The sequence below is a fragment of the Erinaceus europaeus genome, chromosome 13 (assembly GCF_950295315.1).
Source record: "Erinaceus europaeus chromosome 13, mEriEur2.1, whole genome shotgun sequence".
Lineage (NCBI taxonomy): Eukaryota > Metazoa > Chordata > Mammalia > Eulipotyphla > Erinaceidae > Erinaceus > Erinaceus europaeus.
The window spans coordinates 10982801-11009695 of NC_080174.1; the positions used below are offsets into that span (position 1 = coordinate 10982801).

Genomic DNA, 26895 nt, shown 5'->3' on the forward strand with positions numbered 1-26895 from the left:
TGTAAGCTGCATTTCTGTGTGCCACGTTGCCTGACTGTCACAGAGGGGTGAGGGAGGTTCACAGACTTCTGATCTGACTCTTGCACAGAACATTCCCGTCCAATACTGAAATGGTCCACTCCCTAGGGCTTTTATTTAGAAAAGTGACAACATACACATAAAAACAGCATTCAGAATTTGGAGTCTAAGGAATCTTTGACTAAGTGACTTTAGGAACATAAGAGTCCTTAATGCTAAAACTTCAGTGACTGAACTATATTAAGTTTGGGAAATTTTTATCTTTATTTTTTATTGCTGCCAGGGTTATTGCTAGAACTCAGTGTCTGAATGATGAATCCACTTTTCCTGGAGGCCATTTTTTCCTTCCTGTATTTTTACATATAGGCAAAGAAAATTAACAGGGAGATAGAAACCGCAGCACTGTTTCACTGCTTGTGAAGCTTACCCCCCTACAGGTGGGGTTCAGGGACCTGAACCCAGGTCCTTGCACATGCTAATGTGTGTGCTCTACCTGGTGTTCCACTCGACTCTGATTACTGGTGTTGCTGAGGACAGAACTTAGTGCTTGCTGCAGACATGTCCAATGTGCTACGTCTCCATAGCCCCTTGCCCCCATGATACATTTTTGTCATGGTCTAAAATGCCTCATAGTCTCTCTACAGTTGCCTGTTGATTGTTTCAGGTCAGATTTTAGAGCAGAGCTCATATTTGGCAATGGTTCATGAAACTGACTAAATCTCTTTGATACATTAGGGGAAAGGAAATGGCATTCCACTGTGACCTTGTTTGGGGCCTTAGCCAGTATTGTGCAGACCCAGCTTGAACCTAGTAGGGTCAACCATTTTGAATTCTGTGTGGCTTATTAGTATTAGTTCTTTATGTTTCTCTTCTGCCTTGCAGATCATAGAATGTAGGAAACCGACTCTAGTTTAGATTTTAATTTGGTCTCAACTATTTGGGTGTGGATTTATAGCTGATTTGTTAGTGTAGGTCTTTACTAGAGCACCATTAGGAGGGGGGATTCCAGAAGATGGCGGAATGAGAAGCTGCTAGTGGCTTGAGCTCCGACAACATCTACTAGAAATGGTAGGATTTTTTTACCTTTAACAGGACAGTCAATACGGGGTCCTAGCAGTGACACCAAGGAGGTGACTATAACTCAATTTGGGTTAGAAAATAGAGTACCATTAGGCAGGAGAGATAGCAGAGTGTCAGGCAGGAGAGACAGCAGAGTGGATATGCAAAAGACTTACATGCTAGAGGCTTTGATGACCCAGGTTTAGTCCACCATAAACCAGAGCTGAGCTGGTAAAAATAAATAAATAAATAAATAAATAAATAAATAAATAGTGTAAAAAAAAGTCACTCTAGTATAGGATTTAGAGCATAGGGGCCGGGTGGTGGCACACCTGATGGAATGTACCTGTCACAGTGCACAAGGACCCAGATTGGAGCTTCTGGTCCCCACCTGCAGGGGGACAGCTTCAACTATTTTGGTTTGTTTTCTAGAGAATTTATGAGAAAGAAATTTTGCTGATTCTGATTAAAAAAAAAAAAAAAAAGATACCCCTACCATCAAGGGTGATAGCCATTTTTTGAAGTGTTGAAGGATGGTAGTGACATTTCCAATGATATGTGTCTGAATTTTGACAAAGTCATCCCCACCCTTATAGTAACTGTCGAGGCCGATTTATACAGAGCCTCATCCTAGTCCAGTAAATGGATCTGTGCCTGACGAGAATGACTAGAAATCACCACTTCACTGTGCAATTTGATTCAGATCAAGATGCTGTGTGTCTGTGGAATGGACCACTAGGAAACCACTTGTTTGTCATTTCCAGGAGAAAGTGTCCCGCTTGGACCGAATCGTGGCAGAACACCATCAGCTCTCCCTGGGAGTGAAGGAGCTTCAAGACTGGATGACGGATGCCATCCACATGCTGGACTCCTATTGCCACCCGACTTCTGACAAGAGTGTTCTGGACAGCCGGATGCTCAAGCTCGAGGTGGGTGCTTCTAGAGACACCGCTCTAGTTTGTAGGAATCACCTTTCTTGAAACCTCTCCAGCCAAGTCACCATCTGCCTGCTGTGATTCTGCGGGCGCTCTCTCCACAAGAGATTTCTAAAGGTGTGATCCTGTTGGGGAGGGGGACATCTCTAAGCATCTCTATTCTTTCTTTCCATATTTATTTGTTTACGTACGGGAAAGAGAGAGAGGGAGGGAGGGAGACTGACTGACTCCTCTGGGATCTCACCAATTTATCCTGGAATCTCAGCTCTCCAGACCCTTAACCCACTAGGAAAATTTAGAAACAGACTGGGGGTATTAAATCACTAAGAACGAGAGAGAGAGAGAGAGAACCAGAGCAAAAGAAAAAAAAAGGAAGGAAGAAAGAACGAACTGTTTATTTCACATGAGATAGAGGAAATGTTGTCTGATGGAATGAGAGAGAGAGAGAAGCTAGAACACACCATTCTTGCCCTTTGCAGTGACGAGGATCAAAGAAAGAGTCTCAGGCATGCCAGTCTGGTATGTTCCACATAGAGCTAATTTCCCAGGTCACTTAGAGACTTTTTCTTTTTAAGTATTTTAGTATTGAAACCTGTGACACTTCATGAGATCTAGAATATCTATGCTTCTTATGTAAAAGAGTCATCAAATGAAACTTCAGGGAAAGAAGGGATTTTAAAAATATTTATTTATTTAAGAAAGGAGACATTAACAAAACCATAGGATAGGAGGGGTACAATTCCCACCACCAGATCTCCGTATCCCGTCCCCTCCCCTGATAGCTTTCCCATTCTTTATCCCTCTGGAAGTATGGACCCAAGGTCAATGTGGGTTGCAGAAGGTGGAAGGTCTGGCTTCTGTAATTGCTTCCCCACTGAACATGGGCATTGAAAGGTTGATCCATACTCCCAGTCTGCCTCTATCTTTCCCTAGTAGGGTGGGGCTCTGGGGAAGCAGAGCTCCAGGTAACATTGGTGGGGTCGGGGTCGTCTGTCCAGGGAAGTCTGGTCGGCATCCTGCTGGCATCTGGAACCTGGTGGCTGAAAAGAGAGTTAACATACAAAGCCAAACAAATTGTTGACCAATTATGGACCTAAAGGCTGGAATAGTGCAGATGAAGTGTTGGGGGGGGGTACTCACTGCAGACTATTGTGTACTTTCACTTTCAGGTATATATTTTGCCCTAGTTTATGGATACGGAAAGATTTTTTTAAGATAAGGATTGCCACCTGCAAAGACTCTGGGTCACTTAGAGTCCAGCAGGTAACTGGTGAGTGGTGACAGACATTCTCCCACCTTTGACCCCATCAGCCTGACAGGTCACTCATGGATCAGCACAGCTGCCTGTCGTTCTACCATGGCAGGAGCTCTGAAGTCTGTGAGGCTAGACATGCTAAGGATGTGAATGACTGAGGCTTCTACGTTTTCACCCCTACAGGCCCTGTTGTCGGTGAAGCAGGAAAAAGAGATCCAGATGAAAATGATGGTGACCCGAGGGGAGTCTGTCTTGCAGAACACCTCCACAGAAGGCATCCCGGCTCTTCAGCAGCAGCTGCAGAGTGTCAAGGACATGTGGGGGTCCCTTTTGTCTGCAGGGATCCGTTGCAAAAGGTAAGTGGAACTAAAAGCCAGTGCTATAAGGCAGGTCTGAAAAGTCACAAGAATAACTCAGTGACAAACTGAGGGTGGGGATTGTATTTCTTCCTTTTCTCATGCTGTCTGTTTGCTTTCTTCCCTTCTTCTTCCCCCTTCCCCTCATCTTTTCTTTCTTATTTTCTATTATTATCTTTATTTATTTATTGGATAGAGGTAGCCAGAAATCGAGAAAGAAGAGGGAGATCGAGATGGGTGAAAGACAGAGACACCTGCAGCCCTGCTTCACCACTTGTGAAGCTTTCGTCCTGAAGATGGGGACCAGGGGCTCAAACCTGGGTCCTTGTGCTCTGTAACATGTGCGCTCAACCAGGTGCGCCACTGCCCAGCCCCCTTTTATTCTTTATAATTGAGATCGTATTGACACAGTAAATTGGGGAAATATGGTAGATTTCCTTTTCTTGTTATTCATTCCTCACATAATCAAAAGATAATAAATGGAGGAGGGGACAAGAGATAATTCACCCAGTTTAAGGCTTACTTAATCATGTTCAAGGACCTGGGTTCAAGTCCCCTGGCTACCACATGGGTAGCCACCACCCAGCCCCTTCTCTCTCTCTCTGTCTGTCTCTCTGTCTCTCTTGAACATTATTGTTGGCAGGGGGGAAAACGTTCATAAATGATTCATCATATAAAGATGAACTATATGAGTTAATGCCAACTGGTTTGCTTGGGAGGAAGTAATCCCAGATCATACCAGTAGGGAGTAGAAACGCAAAATGAAAGAGAGGACTAGAACTTAATCCCATAGGCCTTGCTTAGAACCTGAGTAGAGAAGACACTTCAAGGGTGGGAAGGATATCATAGTGGTTATGCAAAAAGACTTTCATGCCTAAGGCTCCAAAATCCCAGAATCAATCTCCCATACCACCATAAAGTAGAGCTGAACAGTGTTGTGGTAAATAAATAGAGAGAGAGAGAGAGAGAGAGAGAGAGAGAGAAAGGGTGAGAAGGAAAGAAAGAAAGAAAGAGAAAAGAAAAGAAAAGAAAAGAAAAGAAAAGAAAAGAAAAGAAAAGAAAAGGCTTCTCAGGCTAGAACACCATCTGAGGGCTGAGGAGCTGGAATATTTGCATACAAACTCCTAGCAGTCAAGAGAACAGTTTAAAGATTCCTCCAGGGACAGCAATTCCAGACACATCTTGCCTACATTGTCCTCAAACTGAAAGGGCACCAGAGGTCAGAGGATACTCTCAGGTCAACCAGGCTTGAAGTTTATTAAAACAGGATACCCAGTTGACATTGTGCCCCAGGGCTATCGTCTTAGGGTTATCTGCTGCTAGAATACCTGGGGCATGATGCTAATATTAGGCGCAAATGATCACTGGCTTTAAACACCTGTCTTAGAAGATAGCACAGTGATAGCACACAGGATTTGTATGCAGGAGGTCACAGGGTCAACCCCTGACATTACCAAAAGCCAAAACTGAGCAGAATAAAGAGAAAAGAAAAAAAAAATTAGAGAAAGAATCCAGTTCAGGAAGAAGCCCCCCATTTTCCTCATTGTGATTTTCTGATTTTTAAACGTCATGCCAGATAATGTCATGCAAGCTGGCATGTGCTTGGCGTTTCTTCCCTTCTTGCATGAAAAAAAAAATTGGCTTTTTTTTTTTAAACTTTACCTTGGTTGTACAAAGAAAAATTGAGAAGTAAGAGGGATAGTAGAAAGGGAGAGAGAAACAGAAACAGGCATCTCCAGCACTGTTTCACCACTTGTGAAGCTTCCCCACTGATCCCTGGTGCTGGCACACGGTAACATTTGCACTTAACCAGGTGCATTACCGCCCAGTCCTGCATGACTTCTTCTGATCCACCTCGACTGTCTTGCTCATCTGGATATGCTGAGTGTGGGTTGCCTCCCTACCTAGAGTCTAGGTTCCTGGCACATCTCCAATGTTGCATGTGACTTGATTCCTGACTCCAGGTTCCGCATCCCATGTACAGTCCTGACCGTTGGCCTGGATTTATCTGCCCTGGCTTCCTGAGACAGTGCTTGCTAGGCCCGTGACTCTGGGCATAAACCCCTGCCATTCTGCCCACTGCCAAGGTTGCTCTACGTTGATCCATGACTTCCCCCAGGGGCAGGATATAGCAAGAAGACACAGTGGTGGAGATGCCCAGGAGGCTGTCCAGTGTTGTTGATTGTCCTTTCCGTGCCTTTCAGTCAACTTGAAGGGGCTCTTTCCAAGTGGACAAGTTACCAGGATGACGTTCGGCAGTTTTCCACCTGGATGGACGGCATGGAAGCCAGTCTCAATGAGGCCGACAGGCAGCGTGCTGAACTGAGGGACAAGATGACAGCACTTGGAAAAGCCAAGGTGGGAGGCCAGCTGTGGGGGTCTCTCAGTTTCCATCCATGTTCCTACTCTTCTGGAAAGTTCTGTGATCACACCAAGATGTCTTTATCTGAATGTTAAGGCTGTGCTCTGGAGTAAACTGTATTAGGAGTTTGTCCTATAATTTCAGATAAGATTCTAAACCAGACTTTTGTTTGGGACTTTTTTGTGAGAGAGTGGCTTTTTTTTCTTACTGGAACAACTCCTTGGATTGATACTTTATGAGACAGATCATTTATTTGATTTCTTTCTTTTCTCTAATTTTTTTTAAAAAAATTATCTTTATTTATTAGATAGAGACATCCAGAAAATTGAGAGGTGAGGGGAAGATAGAGATGGAGAGAGACAGAGAGACACCTGCAGCCCTGCTTCACCATTCCTGAAGCTTCTCCTCTACAAGTGGGGACTGGGGACTCAAACCCAGGACCTTGCACACTGTAACATGTGCACTCAGCCATGTGAGCCACCACCTTATTTTATTTTTAAGCCATTTTTTAATTTGTGATTAATTGTGGTTTATAAGATGGTAAGATTACAAGGTATAATTCCACATCACACCCACCACCAAAGTTCTGTGCCCTCAGCCTGTCAGTAATAACCACCATAGTTCTCACGGTCTTAGAGACTATTTGTTTGCTTCTATTTTGTGTTTTTAAGTTAATGTCTTTCAATTCTCTAGATTCTGCCTATGAATGAAACTATCTAGTAGTTGTTTTTCATCTCTTTACTTATTCCACTTAGCATAAGCACCTCCAGTTCCATCCATTTTGTTCCAAAGGATACAACATTTTTTTTTGATTTCAGAGTAGTAGTCAATGGAGTACATATCACATGTTCCATAACCTTTTAAAAAATTTAATTTTGAATTATTTATTGGATAGAGACAGCCAGAAATTGACAGGGAAGGGGTGAGCGAGCGAGAGAGAGAGAGACCTGCAGCATTGCTTCACTACTGGCAAAGCTTTCCCTCTGCAGGTGAGGACCAGGAGCTTGAACCCAGCCCCTTGCGCATTGTGACATGTGTGCTCAACCAGGTGCATCACCACTCGGCCCCTGTTTAACTTCTTTATGAATCATCTGTGGATAAGCATTTAGGCTTTTTCCACTCTTTAGCTACTGTGAATAGTATAGCAATGGACATGGGGTGTATAAGTCCCTTTGAATTAGTGTTTGCATGTTCTTTGAATAAATGCCTACAAATGGTTTTGCTGGATATGATACAGATCATTTAAAAGGTGGAAATCTGTTCCACTTTGCATATCTCAGGCCCACACACCAGCAGGAAGTAAAGAAAAAATGCTTTCTTTTCATGGCATCATTTCACATGTGTATTTCTTTTTTTTAATATTTATTTATTCCCTTTTGTTGCCCTTGTTTTTTTATTGTTGTAGTTACTATTGTTGTTATTGATGTTGTTGTTGGATAGGACAGAGAGAAATGGAGAAAGGAGGGTAAGACAGAGAGAGGGAGAGAAAGATAGACACCTGCAGACCTGCTTCACTGCCTGTGCAGCGCCCCCCCTGCAGGTGGGGAGCCAGGGGCTCGAACCAGGATCCTTACGCCAGTCCTTGCACTTTGTGCCATATGCGCTTAACCCACCGCACTATCACCGACTCCCTCACATGTGTATTTCTCTGCATGCTTCATGCTGTCCATATGAATATGGAGCTGTTGACACTTGAACAACCTAGACTTGCACTGCAAGGGTCCACTCACACCCAGGTATTTTTTATAAGCTGATGCTGTGGACTTACAGTTTGAATAAATGTAGGGAAGTCCTGTAAATGTATTCTCTATCATAATAGAGTTTCTCTTCAGTAGCTTGCTTTATCGTAACAGGATAGTACATACTATACGGTATATAATATGCATATAACATGTAGTCTGTACGCCATGCAAAATATACATTAGCCAACTGTTCCTGTTATCCATAGGTCTCTGTGAGATAGCTATTGATCTAGGTAAATCCATGAAACAGACATTGACCTTAATAAATAGTTGGATCGATGAATGGCTAGGTAGAAAAGTAGATAATGATCTATACCGATCAGGGATAAATAATTTTTTTTCTGCCAAGAATCATCATGATATTTATAATATTATTTGTGGGCCAACTTAAAAATTAACATTTAGGGATCCAAGCCAGTGGTGCACCCAGTTGAACACACACATTACTGTGTGCAGGGACCTGAGCTCAAGTGTCTACCATTTTCAGGGGTAAACACTCTATGAGTGGTAAAATAGATGTGCAGATACATATCTGTCTGTCTGTCTGTCTGTCTATCTATCATCTATATCCTACTGCCATTTCAATTTCTTTATGTCCTAGCAAATAAAATATAAAGGAAAAAGAAAAGCAAAAAATGGCCACTGGGAATGGTGTACTCATAGTGCTGGCAACAAGCCCCATCCATAATCCTTCCTGGTGGCAAATCAAATCAAACAGTCCTCAGTGTTGCTAGGAGAGAAACCTCGTAGACTCAGTGAATTTTCAAGACCTGCCTGTGGTTGTGCTGAGAAGCCAGCCCAAATAATTCCATTTCCTGCAGGCTGGCTGCTCCCCACCCCTGATACAGATCAAGGTCTATCTAAATTTTCTATCCATCTGCCTATAATAGACAAACTGAGATAATTTTTGTCAGTTATACCATTTAAGTTTCTTAGTGTTAACAGTATCTTTTGTATGATGATATATATTGTGATTGATTTTTTTATTTTATTTTTTTCATGTTATCTAGTTATTAAATGAAGAGGTGCTAGGTCGCAGCAGCTTGCTGGAGACCATAGAAGTGAAAGGAGCTGGTATGACAGAGCACTATGTCACCCAGCTCGAATTCCAGGACCTGCAGGAACGGTACAAAGCAGTCAAAGAGAGGGCCAAGGTATGGCTAACCATTCTGCATGTCAGATCCCTGATATAAGTGGTTAGAGTTGTGGTTCCTCACAGACTTGTTTATGTGGAGAAAATTAGAGACTGGTAAAGTGGTTAAGCCAAAGGAAGCAAAGCATTTTAGCACCTTAACTATGTCACTGGCAGAACTTAACAGAAACTCTTCAGTATTGTTAGGGAAAACAATGCTGGGTCAGTAATTACTGGATGAGCTAAAAATTTTTAAAAAACAATCAGCTTAAGAAAAAAAAAGTTAGACAGTTTGATCACAAAGACTCATATTCCTTCCTATGAGTGGTAAGGAGAGTGTTCTTTTTTTTAGGAGAGTTTACTAAAGGAAAAAATAACCACACCTAGTGCAAACCATTTGGAGATGATGTTTCAGAATACATTTGACTTTGTTTGACAAAGTACATGAAAGTTTAAAGTTATAATGAACTCATATTCTCACATAAATAAAAATATAAGAGTACTTACTTTTTTTTTTTTGCCTTCAGGGTTATCATGGGGCTGGGTGCCTGTACTATACCTTCACTCCTCCTGGGGTCATTTTTCCCCATTTTTTTAAGAGGACAGAGAGAAACTGAGAGAAGAGGAGAAGGGAGGGAGAGAGAGAGAGAAGGATAGACACCTGCAGATCTGCTTCACTAGTTGTGAAGTGATCCCCCTGCACGTGGGGACCAAAACCAGGGGTTCAAACCAGGATCCTTGTGTGGGATGTTACACTTCGTACTATGTGCACTTAACCTGGTGTGCCACTACTTGGCAATAGTTGATATTTTCTAAAATTGCAAAAGGGTTTCTATAGTACATTAAAAGTGCATGGTGGTTCAAGCCCTCTGGCTTCCCACCTGCAATGGGGGTCGCTTCACAGGCAGTGAAGGTGTCTTTCTCTCTCCCTCTCTATCTTCCTCTCCCCACTCAATTTCTCTCTGTCCTATACATAAAAAATAATATAAAATAAAATAAAATAAATTAAAGTAAAAAAATGCTGCAGGAGCAGTGAATTCATAATGCAGGCACCAACCACCAGCAAGAGCCCTGGAGGCAAAAAGAAAAAAAGAAAGTGCATAGAATGATAGGTTCCTGTGTTAATCATCTTTATATGCTAATAATAGGAAACAGTAACAAAGTCTGAAAAACTTGTTCGTCTGCACCAAGAGTATCAGCGTGACCTGCAGGCTTTTGAAGTTTGGTTGGGACAAGAGCAAGAAAAGCTTGGCCGATACTCAGTTCTCGAAGGAGATGCCCAAACTCATGAGGCAACACTGCGGGATCTTCAGGTAAAATCCACTTTACCTTAAAACAAAGGCCTGTTCATTATGAATACAGGATCACTAAGATAACCAATGGAAAGTTAATAATGGCCTCGAATCCTCTAAAAAGCTACTTAATACAAGATGAAAGTCTAGTAAGGCCTGATCTAGAATATTCTGAAACTCCAGCAGTACTAGTTAACTAATACTGGTTACTGCCGGTTGATGAATTGTTTAGACCAAGTGGAACTGAGACCTTGTTCAACGACTAAAATGACTTCGGACAATGAAGGTTAGTGATCTAATTGATGATGCTGACTGGTTGGCCTAGCAATGTGTTCATCCCTCAAGGATTAGTTGGGAGGTGAGAAATCAGCAGCCTTCCATAAGATATGACACTCTTCAAAACCAAAATGGTGACACCATCTAGGGCTGTTTGGTCTCAGCCTAAACATTTCACGTTTTTGAAGATACAGATCGAGTGTCAGAGATGTGGAAGAAGGAATTAAAGAAGTCATAGTAAACATGAGTGCTTAAGTGGGAGGCTGTAAATCAGGAAAAGACGGCAGGCACAGTGCAGAAAATGGACCTTAACTCATTTACTTACTGATTCATTCAGCATTTGCTCAATACCACAATCAGTGAAGGCCAATGGGCTAGCTATACCAGGTAAAAGATGACTGAAATGGCATGCCTGCTCTCAAGGAATTTTCAGTCTAGTGAGAAATGTGGACTTCCCTATTAGGTTATTACAAGCAATGTGAAAAGAACAACAAAATATTTTTGAAAGGGGTTTCATAGAAGATGAAAGAGAAGTTCTCAACCTTACCGAGAGACCCATGTGGTCCGGGAGTTATCTCAAGAAGGAAGCAGGGGCCACTGGGGCTCGGGGGATAGCACAACGGTTGTACTCAAAGGCTGTCTGCCTGAGCAGCCATGTTCAATCCCCAACACCACTGTAAGCCAGAGCTAAGCACTACTCTGGGAAAAACAACCACAACAAAACTCTAGCACACAGCGTGGAGAACGGAGAGAGGTCAGCTGACAACTTGCTGGTAGAGCTGCTAACCCTAATCAGAGCTAGTTCAGGATTGGGACAGATGTACCTACAGCTTCCACCACGTGGAAAAAACAGCCAGCGATGGTTATCCTTGGCTTATAAACCATCCAGCTGTTTCTCTTGGATCTCGGGGAATGTAGCTTATTGGCCGGAACACAAAATTGGGATTAGGAACCTTGCACTTTGTTTTAGTGCAACTCAACACTGGGTAACTTCAGGCAAGAGAGTCTCCCTGACTCAGTTTCCTCCTCAAGAGTTGTTTTGAAGAAGAGATGTGGGGTGGTGGGAATGAAAGGAGGGATCCTATTCAAGATGGTCTTTATATGAAATTAATATAAAGTAGAAACTTGCAAAGTCACAGTTGCATTAACGTGTTAAAAGGACATCATTCTTCCTGTTTACCATATCAACAGAAGACACTGGTCTGTCAGGTTAAGCTGGTGTGGTTTGTTTTAGTTGATCTGACATTTTTTTAAATTTTAATTTATTTATAAAATGGAAACACTGACAAGACCATAGGATAAGAGGGTACAATTCCCACCACCAGAGCTCAGTATCCCATCCCCTCTTTTGAAAGCTTTCCTATTCTTTAACCCTCTCAGAGTATGGACCCAGGGTCATTATGGGGTGCAGAAGGTGGAAGGTCTGGCTTCTGTAATTGCTTCCCTGCTGAACATGGGCATTGACAGATCGATCCATACTCCTAGCCTGTCTCTCTCTCCCCAGAGGGCAGGGCTCTGAGGAAGCAGAGCTCCAGGACATATTGATGGGGTCATCTGTCCAGGAAAGTCTGGTTGGCATTGTGTTGAGCTGACATTTTTTTTCTTTGAAATTCTATATGTATTTTACTTTATTTATTATTAGATAGAGACAGAAAGAAATTGAGAGGGGTGGGGGAGGAAGACAGAGAGATACCTACAGCCCTGCTTCACCACTCGTGAAGCTTTCCCCCTGCAGGTAGGTACTGGGGTTAAAACCTGGGTCCTTGTGCATTGTAATGTGTGTGTTTAGGTAGGTGCACCACCACCTGCCCCCCCCTTTTCTTTTAAATAGCTCCTCTCAGCACTTTACTTCAGATACTCTTGACAAACACATGCTGAGGTCAACTAGGCCAGTAACTCCCTCTCTCCAGCAAATGTCTCTTGTTCTTGACAGAGGAAAATGATTCCCTAAAGTCAGTGTTACTGTGACCTCAAACATCAACCTCTCACTTCACCTTCATTCACTTGCATTATTTTGAGTCACAATGAATGAGAAAGGAAAAAAAAATAGGGAAGATGCTAGTAGCAGGCAAAAGATGATCAAAGATTGTGAATTCCAAGAACACAGTAAAACTTTCGGACCCTGATGTGGCAGACCCAGTATTATGAGGGCCACAGAGATCAGTCCTGCTAAACATTCTGAAGGTTTAATGTGGGCCACAGAATATAGCATAGAAATATTTAAAATACTGAAGCACATTTTGCCTAGAAATACTTGAAATGTGAGTTATCTAGTATGCTGATGGTTTTTTTTTTAAGAAAAAACTGTTGCAGATAAAAAAAAAGTATGCTGGAGAGATAGCATAGTGGTTATGCAAGGACCTTTCATGCCGGAGGCACCAAGGATCCCACGTTCAATCTCCATCACCACCATAAGCCAGAGTTAAGCAATGCTCAGTTCATACTGAATTTGTGGGACAAATCTTTGGATGTATGCATTATTTGCACCCAAGTACACTTGGAATACCTGGTGAACTGCTGTCATGATTCAATCTCCCAGGCCTGTATTCTTTTTTTTTTTTATTTAAGAAAGGATTAATTAACAAAACCATAGGGTAGGAGGGGTACAACTCCACACAATTCCCACCACCCATTCTCCATATCCCACCACCTCCCCTGATAGCTTTCCCATTCTCTATCCCTCTGGGAGCATGGACCCAGGGTCATTGAGGGTTGCAGAAGGTAGAAGGTCTGGCCTCTGTAATTGCTTCCCCGCTGAACATGGGCGTTGACTGGTCGGTCCATACTCCCAGTCTGCCTCTCTCCCTAGTAGGGTGTGTCTCTGCTGTATTCTTGTACCTTTTAGGGGCAACTCTTCTTGGCCACCACAATCCCTAGAGAATAGCTTTGGCAAAGGATTCTTCCTCAGCAAAAATGAAAGACATCATTGTTCTATTCTCAGCTGCAACTCCATACAGCACAGATGGTGCTCAATGTCAGAGCAGGAAGCTGTAGGATAGTTGAGCAGATCGTGAACCACAACGAACATGATTTATTTTTAAGTAGTGACCTTTAATCTCAAGTGATTTTCCAATAAGTTGAAAAGTCAAAATTTGGGGCCAGGTGGTGGCGCACCTGGTTAAAGTGCACACATTACAATGTGCAAGGACTGGGGTGCAAACCTCTGGTCCCCACCTGTAGGGAGAAAGCTTCATGAGTGATGAAGCAGGGCTGCAAGTGTCTCTCTGTCTCTTTCTCTCTCTATCTCTCCCTTCCCTCTCAATTTCTCTCTGTCTCTATTCACTAATAAATACAATTTTAAAAAGATTTTTAAAAAGCCAAATTTCTTTCAAAATGTTTATTTTTATCTATTACATATGCAAGATTAAACACTTCAAATGAGACAGAAGAAGAGGAGAAAAAGGAGAGAGGGAGAGGGTGAGAGAGAGAACAAGAGAGAGAAGGAGGGAGAGAGAGAGAAAGAGAGAGAGAGAGAGAGAGAAGCCAGAGCATCACTCTGGTGCATGCACTGCCAAGGATAAAACCAAGAACCTCAGGTATGCAAATCTGAAATTCTACCAGTTGAACTATTGGGTTGTCGTAAAAGTCATGATGCATTTCTCTGTGCTTTTCTATGCAAAAATGTGTCATGGTTTTTTCGACAGCCCAGTATTTTCCCAACTTAAAAGTCAAATGTCAAAAAGTTGTCTCTGTGGTGATTGGCAAAATGTGTGTGTGTGTGTGTGTGTATGTGTGTGTGTGTGTTTGACTTTTAAAAAATAAGACATAGTTCTGAATCTTTCTAACTTGGGACACAAGAGCCCTTGTGAGACACACATTTCTGGCTGAGAACAACATTATTTTTTAACGTGTCCCTTGAGCTGACACAATTGTCTCAGGTGAGACACGTTAACCTGTGCAGCACGGCTGTAAAATGTGGATGAGGCACATCAGTCATCTTTATCTTCCGGGTAGGAGCTGCAAGTACGCTGTGCAGAGGGGCAAGCACTGTTGAATTCAGTGCTGCACACCAGGGAGGAAGTCATACCCTCGGGCATCCCCCAGACAGAAGACCGAGCTCTGGAGTCCCTCCGGCAGGACTGGCAGACCTACCAGCAGAAGCTATCAGAGACCCGCACTCAGTTCAATAACATGGTGAACAAACTGAGGCTGATGGAACGAAAGTTCCAGCAAGTGGATGAGTGGCTCAAGGCGCTGGAGGAGAAAGTGAACCTCAAAACAGGACGCCAGTCTAACCGGGCAGCCAAGGAGATCCAGTTACACCAGATGAAGGTACTGCAGAAGAGTCCATTTCTGATCTCTTGTCAGTGTAGCAGTTTGTTCCACTAAAATGCTTAGTGACTTGGGTCATGAGTTACATTTTGCAACATCTCTTTCTGCCTAGAGGTGCAGCAAAGCGTTCTTGAAGTGTTGATTTCAGGGAAACCTAAATGGTTAGCTTTTTAATGAAATGTTTTACCGTGCCTTCCTACACCCTCTTCCTTGGCCCCCATAAAGATAAAGGAACTGCAGTCATTTAGGCATAGGGTTCTGGTATGAAGTAGATAGAACACTTTGAAATCATGGGAACTAGTTTCTTTGACTAGGTTTATGCAAATTCAGTGCACACAGTTCAAATAGTGTTTTAAGGTTTCCATTGACTTTCTCATTATTCACTAGTATAAGATTTATTTAAGTATAACACAAGATGGAAAAATGTATGCCAATGTATTTTTAAAAATATTTATTTATTTATTATTGGATAGAGACAGAGATAAATTGAGGGGAAGGGGGACATAGAGAGGGAGAGAGAGACACACCTGCAGCCCTGCTTCACCACTCGTGAAGCTTTCCCCCTGCAGGTGGGGACCAGGGGCTTGAACCTGGGTCCTTGTGCACTGTAATGTGTGTGCTCAACCAGTTACACCACCACCTGGCCCCTACCACTGTATTTTTTAATTGAACTAAAGTGTGATATAGTAGAACAAAATATGAACTGGTGAAATAGCTCACTTGCATAGTATGTGTTTTGCTATAAGTGTGACCCAGGTTCTAACAAGGCCCCCACTACATTGAAGGAATCTTCTATGCTGTGGTCTCTCTCTCTCTCTCTCTCTCTCTCTCTCTCTCTCTCTCCCTCTATGCTTTCTCTATCTAAAAATAATACGATTTTAAAGGGGCTGAGCACACCTGGTTAAGCTGATACATTACCATGTCCAAGGACCTGAGTTTGAACCCACAGTCCCCACCTAAGTTTCATGAGTGATGAAGGAAATACTGCAGGTGTCTTTCAATCTCACTCCCATTCAATTCCCCCACCCCAATTTCTCTCTGTGCTATCAAATAAAGGGGGAGAAATGGCTACTAGGAGCAGTAGATCTGTGTTTAGGCACTGAACCTCAGTGATAACTCTGGTTACAATTTTAAAAAGAAATAAAAAAATACTCAAACTCAAGGAGGCCAGGTGGTGGTGCACCTGAATGAGTGTCTATGTTACAATGCACAACGATGCAGGTTCAAGCCCCATATTCCACTGGAGAGAGAAAACGGCATAAGCAGTAATGCAGACCTGCAGGTCTCTCTCTCTCTCTCTCTCTCTCTCTCTCTCTTAATTCCCCTTCCCTCTCAATTTCTCTGTCTCTATAAACTAAGTAAACAAAACATTTTAGGAGACCAGGCAGTAGCACACCAAGTTAAGTGCACATCGTTGAAAGCACAAGGATTGGAGGAAGGATCCTGGTTCGAGCCCCCAGCTTCCCACCTGCAAAGGGGTCACTTCACAAGTGGTGAAGCAGGCCTGCAAGTGTCTTCCTCTCCCCCTCTCTGTCTTCCCCTCTTCTCTCAATTTCTCCCTATCCTGTCCAACAGCAACAATGAAAAAAAAAAAAAAAAAAGATGGCCTCCAGGAGCAATGAATTCATGGCGCAGGCACTGAGCCCCAGCGATAACCCTGGAGGCAAAATAAATAAATAAAAAATAGTTTATAAGAAAGAAAAAAGACTGAAGATCATTAAGAATATAATTTTATCATGCCTTTGTACTAGAATTTTTCATGAGGGTTATGTATAACATAACTACAGTTATATCTCATAATGTACTCCACATACACAGAAATCATTTACTGTTGAGATGATATAAAGCCGAGAGAGAGAGAGAAAAAATATATATATAATCCATTATTCCATAGTGATTGAACCTTCCCTGCCCTTCAATCCTTCCTTTATTTCAGAAGTGGCAGGACGAGGTGACAGCACTCCGAGACGAAGTAGAGGAAGTGGGTGCTGGGGCACAGGAGATCCTGAACGAGAGACACGTGAGCAGCCAGATGGGCTGCCAGGCCACCCAGCTGACATCCAGATATCAAGCTCTTCTTCTGCAAGTGTTGGTGAGCAGACCGCCCACCACTCCTTAAGGCCCTGCGAATTTCAGGAGCCAGTATATTGTTCCGTACATTCATTTCCAGTGAAGCTGCCCATTTATCAGGTAAGATGTTGGCATGTGTCTTTAACTTAATGTTCAGTTTCTTTCTTTCTTTTCTTTTTTTTTTTTTCTTTCCAAGGAACAAATAAAATTCCTGGAAGAAGAGATCCAGAGCTTGGAGGAATCAGAATTGTCCCTAATCTCCTATACTGACTGGTACAACTCTACTCAAAAGAACTTCAAGAATGTGGCTGCCAAAATTGACAGAGTAGATAAGGTGATGATGGGGAAGAAAATGAAGACTTTGGAGGTAGGCATGGAAACGTCCAATTTGTCTTTTTGCCTTTTCATTTTCTGCCAGGTTGCTCCATTCTGCCACCCTGTGGATGGTGGTCATATATCAGTTTATTCTTCGCTACGTTACTAGTTCGTAAACTTTTTAAATCCAGTAGTTGGCTTTAAGCTCTTTATATCCAAAAGCTGGATGTATATTTTAGTGATATGACTCACTTAGACATAAGTGCTCGGAAACTCTTAGCCAGAGTCCAATTTTACCCTTGACGTATGGAAAGAAAAACTGTCTGATTCGGGCATAGTAGGTTAACAAAGAATGTATCTAAGATGCTTGCATTATATTATGGAGGAAGTGAGAAGGATTTTTTTTTAAAGTTTCTGTTTTGGGCAGTGCCAGACTGAGTAAAACTTAAAAAAAATACATATTGAAATAAAAGGATGAGTGAGGACAGGATTAAACGCAAGCACCTTATGGCAGAGGAGGATGAGGGTTTGGTAGAGAGTGAGGTGCACTGACACCCGCTTTGGGGAGATGTGAAACCACACTCCTGCGACAACAATTCTGTGAGTCACCATGATGTCCTCAATACACTTATTAAAGCAAGGAAAAGCAAGCTCTTGGCAAATTGAATCTGTCTGTAAACTCCAAAAATGTACTGAGGGAGTGGGTCACAAGAAAGGATTCACTTATAGAGTACATAGTTTCCTGTGTGTCTGAGGCCCTGGATTCAAAGCCCAGAACCACATAGAAACTCCATGAATGGTAGAGCAGTATGTAATCTCTTTCCTCTTTCTTTCTCTCTCTCAGTTTCTTCCTTACTGCTCTTTTTTTTTTTTTTTTTGTATCTTTCACTTACTTATTTTCCCTTTTGTTGCCCTTGGTGTTTAACATTGTTGTGGTTATTGATGTTGTTATTGTTGGATAGGACAGAGAGAAGTGGAGAGAGGAGGGGAAGACAGAGAGGGGGAGACACCTGCAGACCTGCTTCACCACCTGTGAAGCGACTCCCCTGCAGGTGGGGAGCCGGGGGCTCGAACCGGGATCCTTACATCTGTCATTGTGCTTCGCGCCACGTGCGCTTAACCTGCTGTGCCACCGCCTCCCCTCTCTTTCTTTTTCTAAAGTAAAGGGGGAAAAATTGGACTAGAGAGGCTACTCAGTGGTTTTGAATATGTGAGGTTTTCAGTTAATTCCCAAGCACTGTATTTTTAAAAAGTATGTGGAAATGGAAGCCAGGAAATGCACCTGTTACAATGCACAAGTACCTGGGTTCAAGTCCATGGTCCCCACCTGCAGAAGTACAGCTTCATGAGCAATGCTGCACATCTCTCTATCTTCCTATCTATCTTCCCTTTCCCACTTAACTTACTTCAGTCTCGACCCAATAAGTAAATAGATAAATAAATAAATACTTAAGTAAATAAATAATAAATAAATATCAGGGAGATGGGTGGTGGGGCACATTATCAGCAGAGTGCAGGTGTCAATGCACCAGGGCCTGGGTTCAACCCCACACACACTTCCACCTGCAGAGGGGAAGCTTCTTGAATGATGGAGAAGTGCTGCAGTTGTCTCTCTCCACCCCCCGCCTTCTTCTCTTTATTTCTCTCTCTGTCTCGATCAGAAAATGCAAGAAAAAAACCAAAAGGCTACTGGGAATAATGGAGTCATTGCGCAGGCACCAAGCCCCAGCAATAGTTATGAGGTGAATAGTCATCAGGGCAGATAGCACATGAGTTTATGCAAGAAACTTCTATTACGCCTTAACTTCAAGATTTCTAGATTCGATCTCAGGCACCACCACAAGCCAAAACTAAGCACTGCTGTGATAAATATATGTCTAAACTTAAGGCAAAACAGGTAGACTTAAATGTGGGACTAGAAAGCCTTTTTCTATTTTTAAGAAAAGTGAGCTAACTCTGGGTTGATTTTTTTTTATTCATTCTCTTCTCAGAGTTTGCTGAAAGACGTGGAGAAAGGGCACAGTCTGTTGAAATCAGCCCGGGAGAAAGGAGAAAGGGCGGCGGCTCACCTGGAAGATGGTGACGCGGAGACATTACGGCAGGACATCCAGGGCCACGTGGAGCAGCTGAAGGAACTGACCGGCACTGTCCGGAGGGAGCACACGACTGTGGAGAAAGGTCTCTATTTGGCCAAGGAGTTCTCAGATAAATACAAAGCCCTAACGCAGTGGGTAGCAGAATACCAAGGCATCCTGCATGTTCCCGAGGACCCCAAGATGGAACTGTATGAAAAAAAGGCTCAGTTATCAAAATACAAGGTAGTGTGTGCTTGGCTACTGTGGATGGCCGAAATGGGAGGAGGCAGGCGGCACTGAAGGGTGGGAGACGGTATGTGTCATCCATAATCTGTGTCTGGAAATCTCTGTAATGTGCCTATGGTACTGTTGGGGATATGTGTGGCTAGACATACTGTTTCCAGGATCATTTTTATATCCAGGGATTGTATTTATTTATTTATTATTGGATAGAGACAGAGGGAAATGGAGGGGGGAAGAGAGAGAGAGAGAGACACCTGCAGTCCTGTTTTATCACTCGTGAAGCTTTCCCCCTGCAGGTGGTGACCGGAGCTTGAACCTGCGTCCTTATGCATTATAATGTAAGCACTTAACCAGGTGCACCACCACCTGACCCCAATTGTATTTTTAATACATAAATTTATGTCAATAAATGGAGCTCTGGGGCCATGTGGTGGAGCACCTGGTTGAATGCACATGTTACAATCTACTAGAATCTGGGTTTAAGCCCCAGTCCCCACATGCAGGGAGGAAGTTTCATGGGCAGGGAAGCAGTGCTACAGGGATGTCTCTTTCTTCCTCTTTATCTCTCCCTTTCCTCTCAGTTGTTCTGTCTCTATCCAATTAACAAAATATAAACAAATAAATAAATAAATGGAGCTTTGTTTTGAACATGGGATCCAGGTACATACAGTTCTCCAGATAAATCTTTCTAGTGTCAAGATTTCACACCTACACATCTTCTGTGTCTCATAAAAATCTTCCCTTTTCCTCATTTTGGGGTACCCAAAGCTTTTCAACTGAGGCGTAACAAACTGGAAATAGATCTAACTGATGATCTAGGAAAATTAGTTCTAATAAGCCAACTATAGCTAAACACCTAAGAAAGTAATTTTTGAAGGAATGACTAGATGGAAGGCAGAGGGAGTTGTGCTTAGTGAAAGATGTCAGGGGGGCCTCAGTGGTGGTGCACCTGGTTAAACACACACGTCACAGTGTGCAAGGACCCTTGGTCAAAGCCCCCGGTCCCCACCTGCAGGGGGAAATCTTCACGGTTGGTGAATCAGAGCTGCATGTGTCTCTCTGTCTCTCTCCTTCTCTATCTCCCTTTTCTTTCTTGATTTCTGCCTGTATCAAATAAATAAAGATATTAAGAAAATGTTAAAGGAGAGAGAACCACCATGTGATGTCATTAAAACAGATGAATAAACACAGCAGCAAAATAAACTTGTCCTGGTATGTGGGGGAAAGGACCCAGGCTGAAGAAAAGAGTATCTTGAAGACATCTATCATAGAGAGATGAGAAGTTGTGCTTATGTGTCAACAACTGTACTGGAAGGCATTAATCCCCTAATAAAGTACTTAAAAGTAAACTTCTAGATTATAACAGCATTATAACCGCCAGAAGGAAAGGTTTTAAGGATGGTGGAGTCAATGAAAGGGTCCTCTCTACGTTTTTTTTTTATTGGGAGATTAATGTTTTACAGTCAACAATAAATACAATAGTTTGTACACGCACAACATGATGGCAGAGGACCTAGTAGGGGTTGTACTGTGGTGTGGAAAACTGGGAAAAGTTCTGCATGTACAAACTCACTACGGTTTTTGGATAGAAAATCCACAACTAAAATTCAGGTCCCATTGTGTTATACCTACAAGTGTTGAGTTATAATACTCTGTTCCTGACACCTATAGTATTTTACAAATCAACATAACTTCAGTAAATAAGTAAACAAAAATAAGATGATACCATGATAAGATATATGCATGACCCAGCTATTTTACCGGCTCACACACAGTGACTAAAGTTTACATGGAGGAAAAATGTTGGTTTGGAAGTCATCCCGGTGGTGTAGTGATCATTGTTTTGAGAATTTACTTGCTGATTAACCTCCACAATTTTTCCTCTTTTTTTTTTCCTCCCGCAACCAATATGTTTATTTCTCCCCTTGTCTTTTCCATGAAACCAGATAGTGTATCGTTGAGTTACCCTATAAAAATCACAACCAAATCTTCTTCTTCCTTCCTCTCTCCCCACTGAGTTACTGATCTATGAAGGTGCTTTTTGCCCTCACAGCAACTCTGCAAATGCTATTTGTCTTCCTGCCTTCACATCTGGCAAAAGCTACAATGAATTTCATACCCATAAAATAAAAAATAAAAAATAGCACCTCTCTGCCTTATTTTCTAGGATGAAACAATCAGGTGGAAGCCAGAAAGATCAACTATGCTAAATGACATATTTTTTATGTCATTTGAAGGGCTGTTTATTGTGCCTTCAGTGTTTTTTGTTCTGTGGTGTAAATTGTACAAGCCGTGAAAAGCCATTCCCTTTCACGTTTCACATTTACTCACTTGTGAAACATGGATCAGGATTTTCCCTGGGGGTCATCATCTCATACATAGCAAAGGATTAAGTGTGGATTAGCCTTGATGGCACAGATGAGTTGAGTCTTACTTTTCCCTTATAATTCAAGTCACTGCAGCAAATGGTGCTATCCCATGAGCCATCAGTCAAGTCGGTGAGAGAGAAAGGGGAAGCTCTTCTGGAACTGGTGCAGGATGCTACCTTGAAGGACAAAATTGACAAACTTCAAAGTGATTACCAGAACCTCTGCTCTGCGGGGAAGGTAAGGAGACCCCAGAAATTCAGTAAAAGTGTGTGGGTGTGTTCTAAAGAGGGCTCTGACACCTTTGTCTCTGTTGGAAATTTTAATGACTAGTCTGTGTTTTTCCTTTTATCATTGCTATTGATTTGATTTTTCAAGTTTAATTATTAATAAGAGGCCTGCAGGGGGAGGGGGTTAGACAGTAGTGTACCTGGTTAAGGGCACATATTAACATGTGCAAGGACCCTGGTTCAAGCCCCAGTTCCCTACCTGCAGAGGGGAGATTTCATGAGTGGTGAAGCAAATATGCAGGAATTTTTCTCTCCTTCTCCCTATTTCCCCTTCTCTCTCAATTTCTTTTTTGAAATTTTATTCTCTTTATTCATTTATTGCACAGTCAGAAATTGAGAGGGAAGGGGGAGAGAGAGAGGAAGAAATCCAGAGACAATAACCTGCAGCATGGTTTCACCACATGCAAAGCTTTCCTCCTGCAGGTAGGAAAAGGCTGGGGGGCATGAACCTGGATCTTTATGCACTAAAATGTGTGCCCTCAACCGGATGCACCGTCACCTGCCCCCTCTCAATTTCTATCTGTTTTACCAGGAAAAAGAAAGAAGGAAGGAAAGAAAGAAAGAAAGAAAGAAAGAAAGGAAAGAAGAAAGAGAGAAGTGACCACCAGGAGTGCTGGTTTCACTGTGCAGGCATCAATCCCTAGCAATGACCCAGGCCGCATAAAAATTAAAATAATTATAAATATTAGTAATGATACAATCAAATTTAGAAAGTAGATCTGGTATGTGGCTCACAAGGCATGCATAAATGGGGAGTAGGGATTTGAACCCTGGTACTGCATATGGTAGAGCAGCATTCTGGCCTTTTCATATTTCTCTCTTTTTCATAAAGTTAGTAAGTAAATAAATACATCTCCAATAACATTTGAATTAAATAATAGTAATTTGATATTTCTTCAATGGTAATAGTATTTCTTAGATAGTAATAAGTGTTTTCCTTTTTATTCATATGAGCATTTTAAATCATTTCATCATTTGAGTATTTTATGAGAGAAAGTGAAACAGCCCTATGCAGTGCTGGGAATCAAACTTCGAGCCTCAGACCTGCAAAGCATACACTCTGCATGCTTTTTTTCAATCTAGCTATCCAACTCCAGATACGCATTTGAAGTAACATAAAACAACTCTTCATGTTTTGTCTTGTCCCTGGTCATTTTCTGAAACAAATAACTCTCCCTACCCCAGGAGTTGCAGGGGACCCAGAAAATTTGAAACAGTTTTGAGTCAACTCAGTGGCACACCCAATAGAGTACATAGTTACCATGTGCAAAGACCCAAGTTCAAGTCCCTAGTCTCCACCTCCAGAGAAGAAACTTTCCAAGCAATGAAACAGTTCTGTGGGTGCCTCTCTCTCTCTCCCTCTTTCTCTCTCTTTCCCTCTCACCCCCTCTCTGTCACTGTCAGAATACAGAAAAAGGAAAAAAAAAAAAAAGACATCTAAAAATACTTGAGACCATTCGGAGTATGATTTTGTTTGGAAAGGCACTTCTGATGAGTCCCTGGTTTCACAGGAGCACGTCTGTAGTCTGGAGGCCAAAGTCAAGGACCATGAGGATTACAACAGTGAGCTCCAGGAGGTGGAGAAATGGCTGCTGCAGATGTCAGGCCGGCTGGTGGCCCCCGATCTCATGGAGACCAGCAGCCTGGAGACCATCACCCAGCAGCTGGCCCACCACAAGGTGCTCTTGACCCTGAAAGAGCTGGGAAATGAAGGTGGCTTAGCTAACCATGGCTGTGTGGACACCTGCGCATAAGTGTCTACTCCTTTACACACGTGTGCACTTCTCTAGACCACAGGGATTAGACTCAAAAGAATTATGGTTCAGTTGAACTCAATATTAGGTGCAATATTAGGTAACAGCTGTATCCTGGCCCCTGGCATTCAGCTTCTGAATACATATCACTCTCCCCTGAGAAAACAGCTTTTTTGTTATTATTTTATTGGGGAGTTCATGAATTGCAGCGCCTTTGTCCACACATGGGCATGGTTTCCCAGTTTTGCTACATATTCTTGTCTCCCTCCCCTCTGGGATCCCAAGTCCCTTCCCCCCCCCACCCCCATCCCCGTTTCATTCTCTCACCAGTGTTCTTTGCTTTGGTGCAGTACACCAATCTCAGTCCAGGTAGCATCCTGTGTTTCCCCTTTCTAACTCTGTCTCGAAAGCTCCACCTACATGTGGAGTCATCTCATGCTCATGTCTCTCTTCCTGACCTATCCCACCAACACTTTTCCTTCTGCTTCCAGCGAAAGTGAGGCAAAGATTGAAATATTAAAGCTTCTGTTCTGATGTCGCGATCTTTGATAGTTGGCCTTGGTTCACCAACATTGGCCATATCACTCTTTCTGTCCTTTCCGCGCTCCCTTTTTTGTCTATGTTTACTCTTCTTACTGCTGTGGTTTGAGTACTCATTTCTGTTCTACCACAGACTACCTCATTTGGAGTTAGAGGGGCTCTGTTTGTTTGTTTACTTTTATTTTCCTCCTATGGGGCTCCTTTTGGTATTTCTTGCAAGACAGCGTTGGTGGTGGTAAATTCCTTCAGTTGTTGTATGTTTGGAAAGCTTTTGATTTATCCTTCATACTTGAAAGATAGTTTGGCAGGATAGAGTACTCGTGGATGATAATTCTTATCTCTTAATACTGTAAAAAAAAAAATAACAATGACAATGACAATAAATAACAAGGGCAACAAAAGGGAAAAAATGAAGTTTTTAAAAAATACAGTTATGAGAACTTTTTCTTTTTCATAGGCTATGATGGAAGAAATTGCTGGTTTTGAAGACCTCTTGAACAACCTTAAAATGAAAGGTGACAATTTGATCAACCAGTGTGCAGACCACCTGCAAGCGAAACTAAAACAGAATCTTCAGGCTCATCTGCAGGGCACCAAGGACAGCTACTCAGCAATCTGCAGCACAGCTCAGAGGGTGGGTGCCACTGGAACATGCTAGAATTACTATGAGTTATGCAGAGAAGCTGTGTGATCCAGAATCTTTAGAAAACAGCATGATTATTTCAATCTTTGGGATAGTTTTTGACAGTTGGTCAGGCAATAAGTAAAGAGTCAATTTCATCATCTTCTGTGTAAATACTAGATTAACATACACATTTGTTTGCTGTGAAGAACAAATTTAAGATTTTTAGTTTTACTTAATTTGTTTACTCAAAAATTGACTATAAGTATTGTATTTTTCTTGTTCGTCATCAATGTATCTTTTTTTTTTTTTTTTTTAATCAGAGCACTGTTCAGCTCTGGCTTATGGTGGTGTGGGGGATTGAACCTGGGACTTTGGAGCCTCAGGCATGACAGCCTCTTTGCATTACCATTATGCTATCTACCCAACTCTGCATCATTCTATTTTGGTACTTCTCATACTTCATCAAATAACTTTACTCTGTAATTATCTTTTGTAATACTTATTTATTCCCTTTTGTTGTCCTTGTTGCTTTATTGTTGTAGTTATTGATGTTGTTTTTGGATAGGACAGAGAGAAATGGAGAGAGGAAGGGAAGACAGAGAGGGGGAGAGAAAGACAGACACCTGCAGACCTGCTTCACCACTTGTGAAGCGACTCCCCTGCAGGTGGGGAACCCGGGGGATCGAATCGGGATCCTTATTCTGGTCCTTGCGCTTTGCGCCATGTGCGCTTAGCCCGCTGCACTACCGCCCGACTCCTTACTCTGTAATTTTCACAGTAGTTATTTCCCCCTTTTAGTCTTGGGGAATAAGAATAGATGAGGACAGACCCAATGTCATATTTTAAAAAACTATAAATTGATAACAGAGAAAAGCCTAATTTAGCAATTGCTTCTATTGTCTCAACAGTGAAAGAAAAGCCACGCTAAATTGATTTCCTTCTAGTCTTTTCTTTTTTTAAACTGAGGTAATGTTGGTTTACAGGACTGTATGTTTCATTTTTTTCCCAGTTATTCTTTTTTTTCTTTTTCTTTCTTTTCTTACCAGAGCACTGCTCAGCACTGACTTTTGATGGTACAGAGGATTGAACTTGGGACCTAGGAGTCTTAGGCATGAAATCCTTTGCATAAGCATATGTTCTCTCCTCAACCCAGGACTACATATTTTAGAAAGTATAGTTTCATAGCTCTTCAAAATATGTGTCAACACATTGCATCCATCAAGGAAAAGTTCAGTTGCCCTTCACTAAAATCTGCTAGCTACCACTCTCTATCAGCCCACCTTCATCTTCCCTTCTGGTAACCTCACTTCTGCAGACAAATCTGAGAGTTTGCATTCACTTGACATGGTCAGTTCCCTTGCATTTGTCTTTATCTCATAATAATGAGGTCATACAATATTTTCCTTTAATAAAACTCTAATATACATATGTTTCTCAGCCTGGGTTAGTACTAAAATTTTGGTTTTTATTTTATATATTTAGTATTGGATAGAGAGAGAGAAATTGAGAGGAAAGGAAGAGATAGAGAGGGAGAGAGACATAAAGACAGCTGCAGCCCTGCTTCACCACTCGTGAAGCTTTCCCCCTGCAGGTGGGGACCAGGGGCTTGAATCCGGGCCCTTGCACACTGTAATGTGTGTGCTTAACCAGGTATGGCACCGCCTGGCCCCCAACAATTCTTTTAACTGTTGTTTGTCTGAAAAAGTCCTTCACCTGGTTGTAAACAAAGACCTTCACCTGGTTGTAAATAATAGTTACATCTTTCCTGCCCCAATATTGTGAATATAGGGTTGTAATAAGTTTGGGTTGCATGTAGTTTGACATGCTTTCCCCCCACCCCGATCCTCAGAGTGAAATTTCACACTTTAGAGAGCTCTTCTGCAATGTGTTACCATGTAGTAAAGTTTCTTTCTTAGAG

The 26895-nt window shown here is 42.2% G+C and overlaps 1 protein-coding gene across 2 annotated transcripts in view; it reads left to right on the forward strand.

Annotated features, from left to right (window-relative positions):
* The window catches only part of SYNE1 (spectrin repeat containing nuclear envelope protein 1), a 606430-nt gene that overhangs the window by 293312 nt on the left and 286223 nt on the right, over positions 1-26895 (forward strand). For both annotated transcript variants that reach the window (XM_060205315.1, XM_060205316.1), the window contains 12 exons: positions 1842-2006; positions 3451-3623; positions 5828-5981; positions 8738-8881; positions 10008-10172; positions 14382-14699; positions 16636-16791; positions 16966-17136; positions 19076-19402; positions 21856-22008; positions 23570-23737; positions 24810-24986. In XM_060205315.1, the coding sequence (XP_060061298.1) occupies positions 1842-2006; positions 3451-3623; positions 5828-5981; positions 8738-8881; positions 10008-10172; positions 14382-14699; positions 16636-16791; positions 16966-17136; positions 19076-19402; positions 21856-22008; positions 23570-23737; positions 24810-24986 (2271 nt within the window). The remainder of the gene's footprint in view (positions 1-1841; positions 2007-3450; positions 3624-5827; positions 5982-8737; positions 8882-10007; positions 10173-14381; positions 14700-16635; positions 16792-16965; positions 17137-19075; positions 19403-21855; positions 22009-23569; positions 23738-24809; positions 24987-26895) is intronic.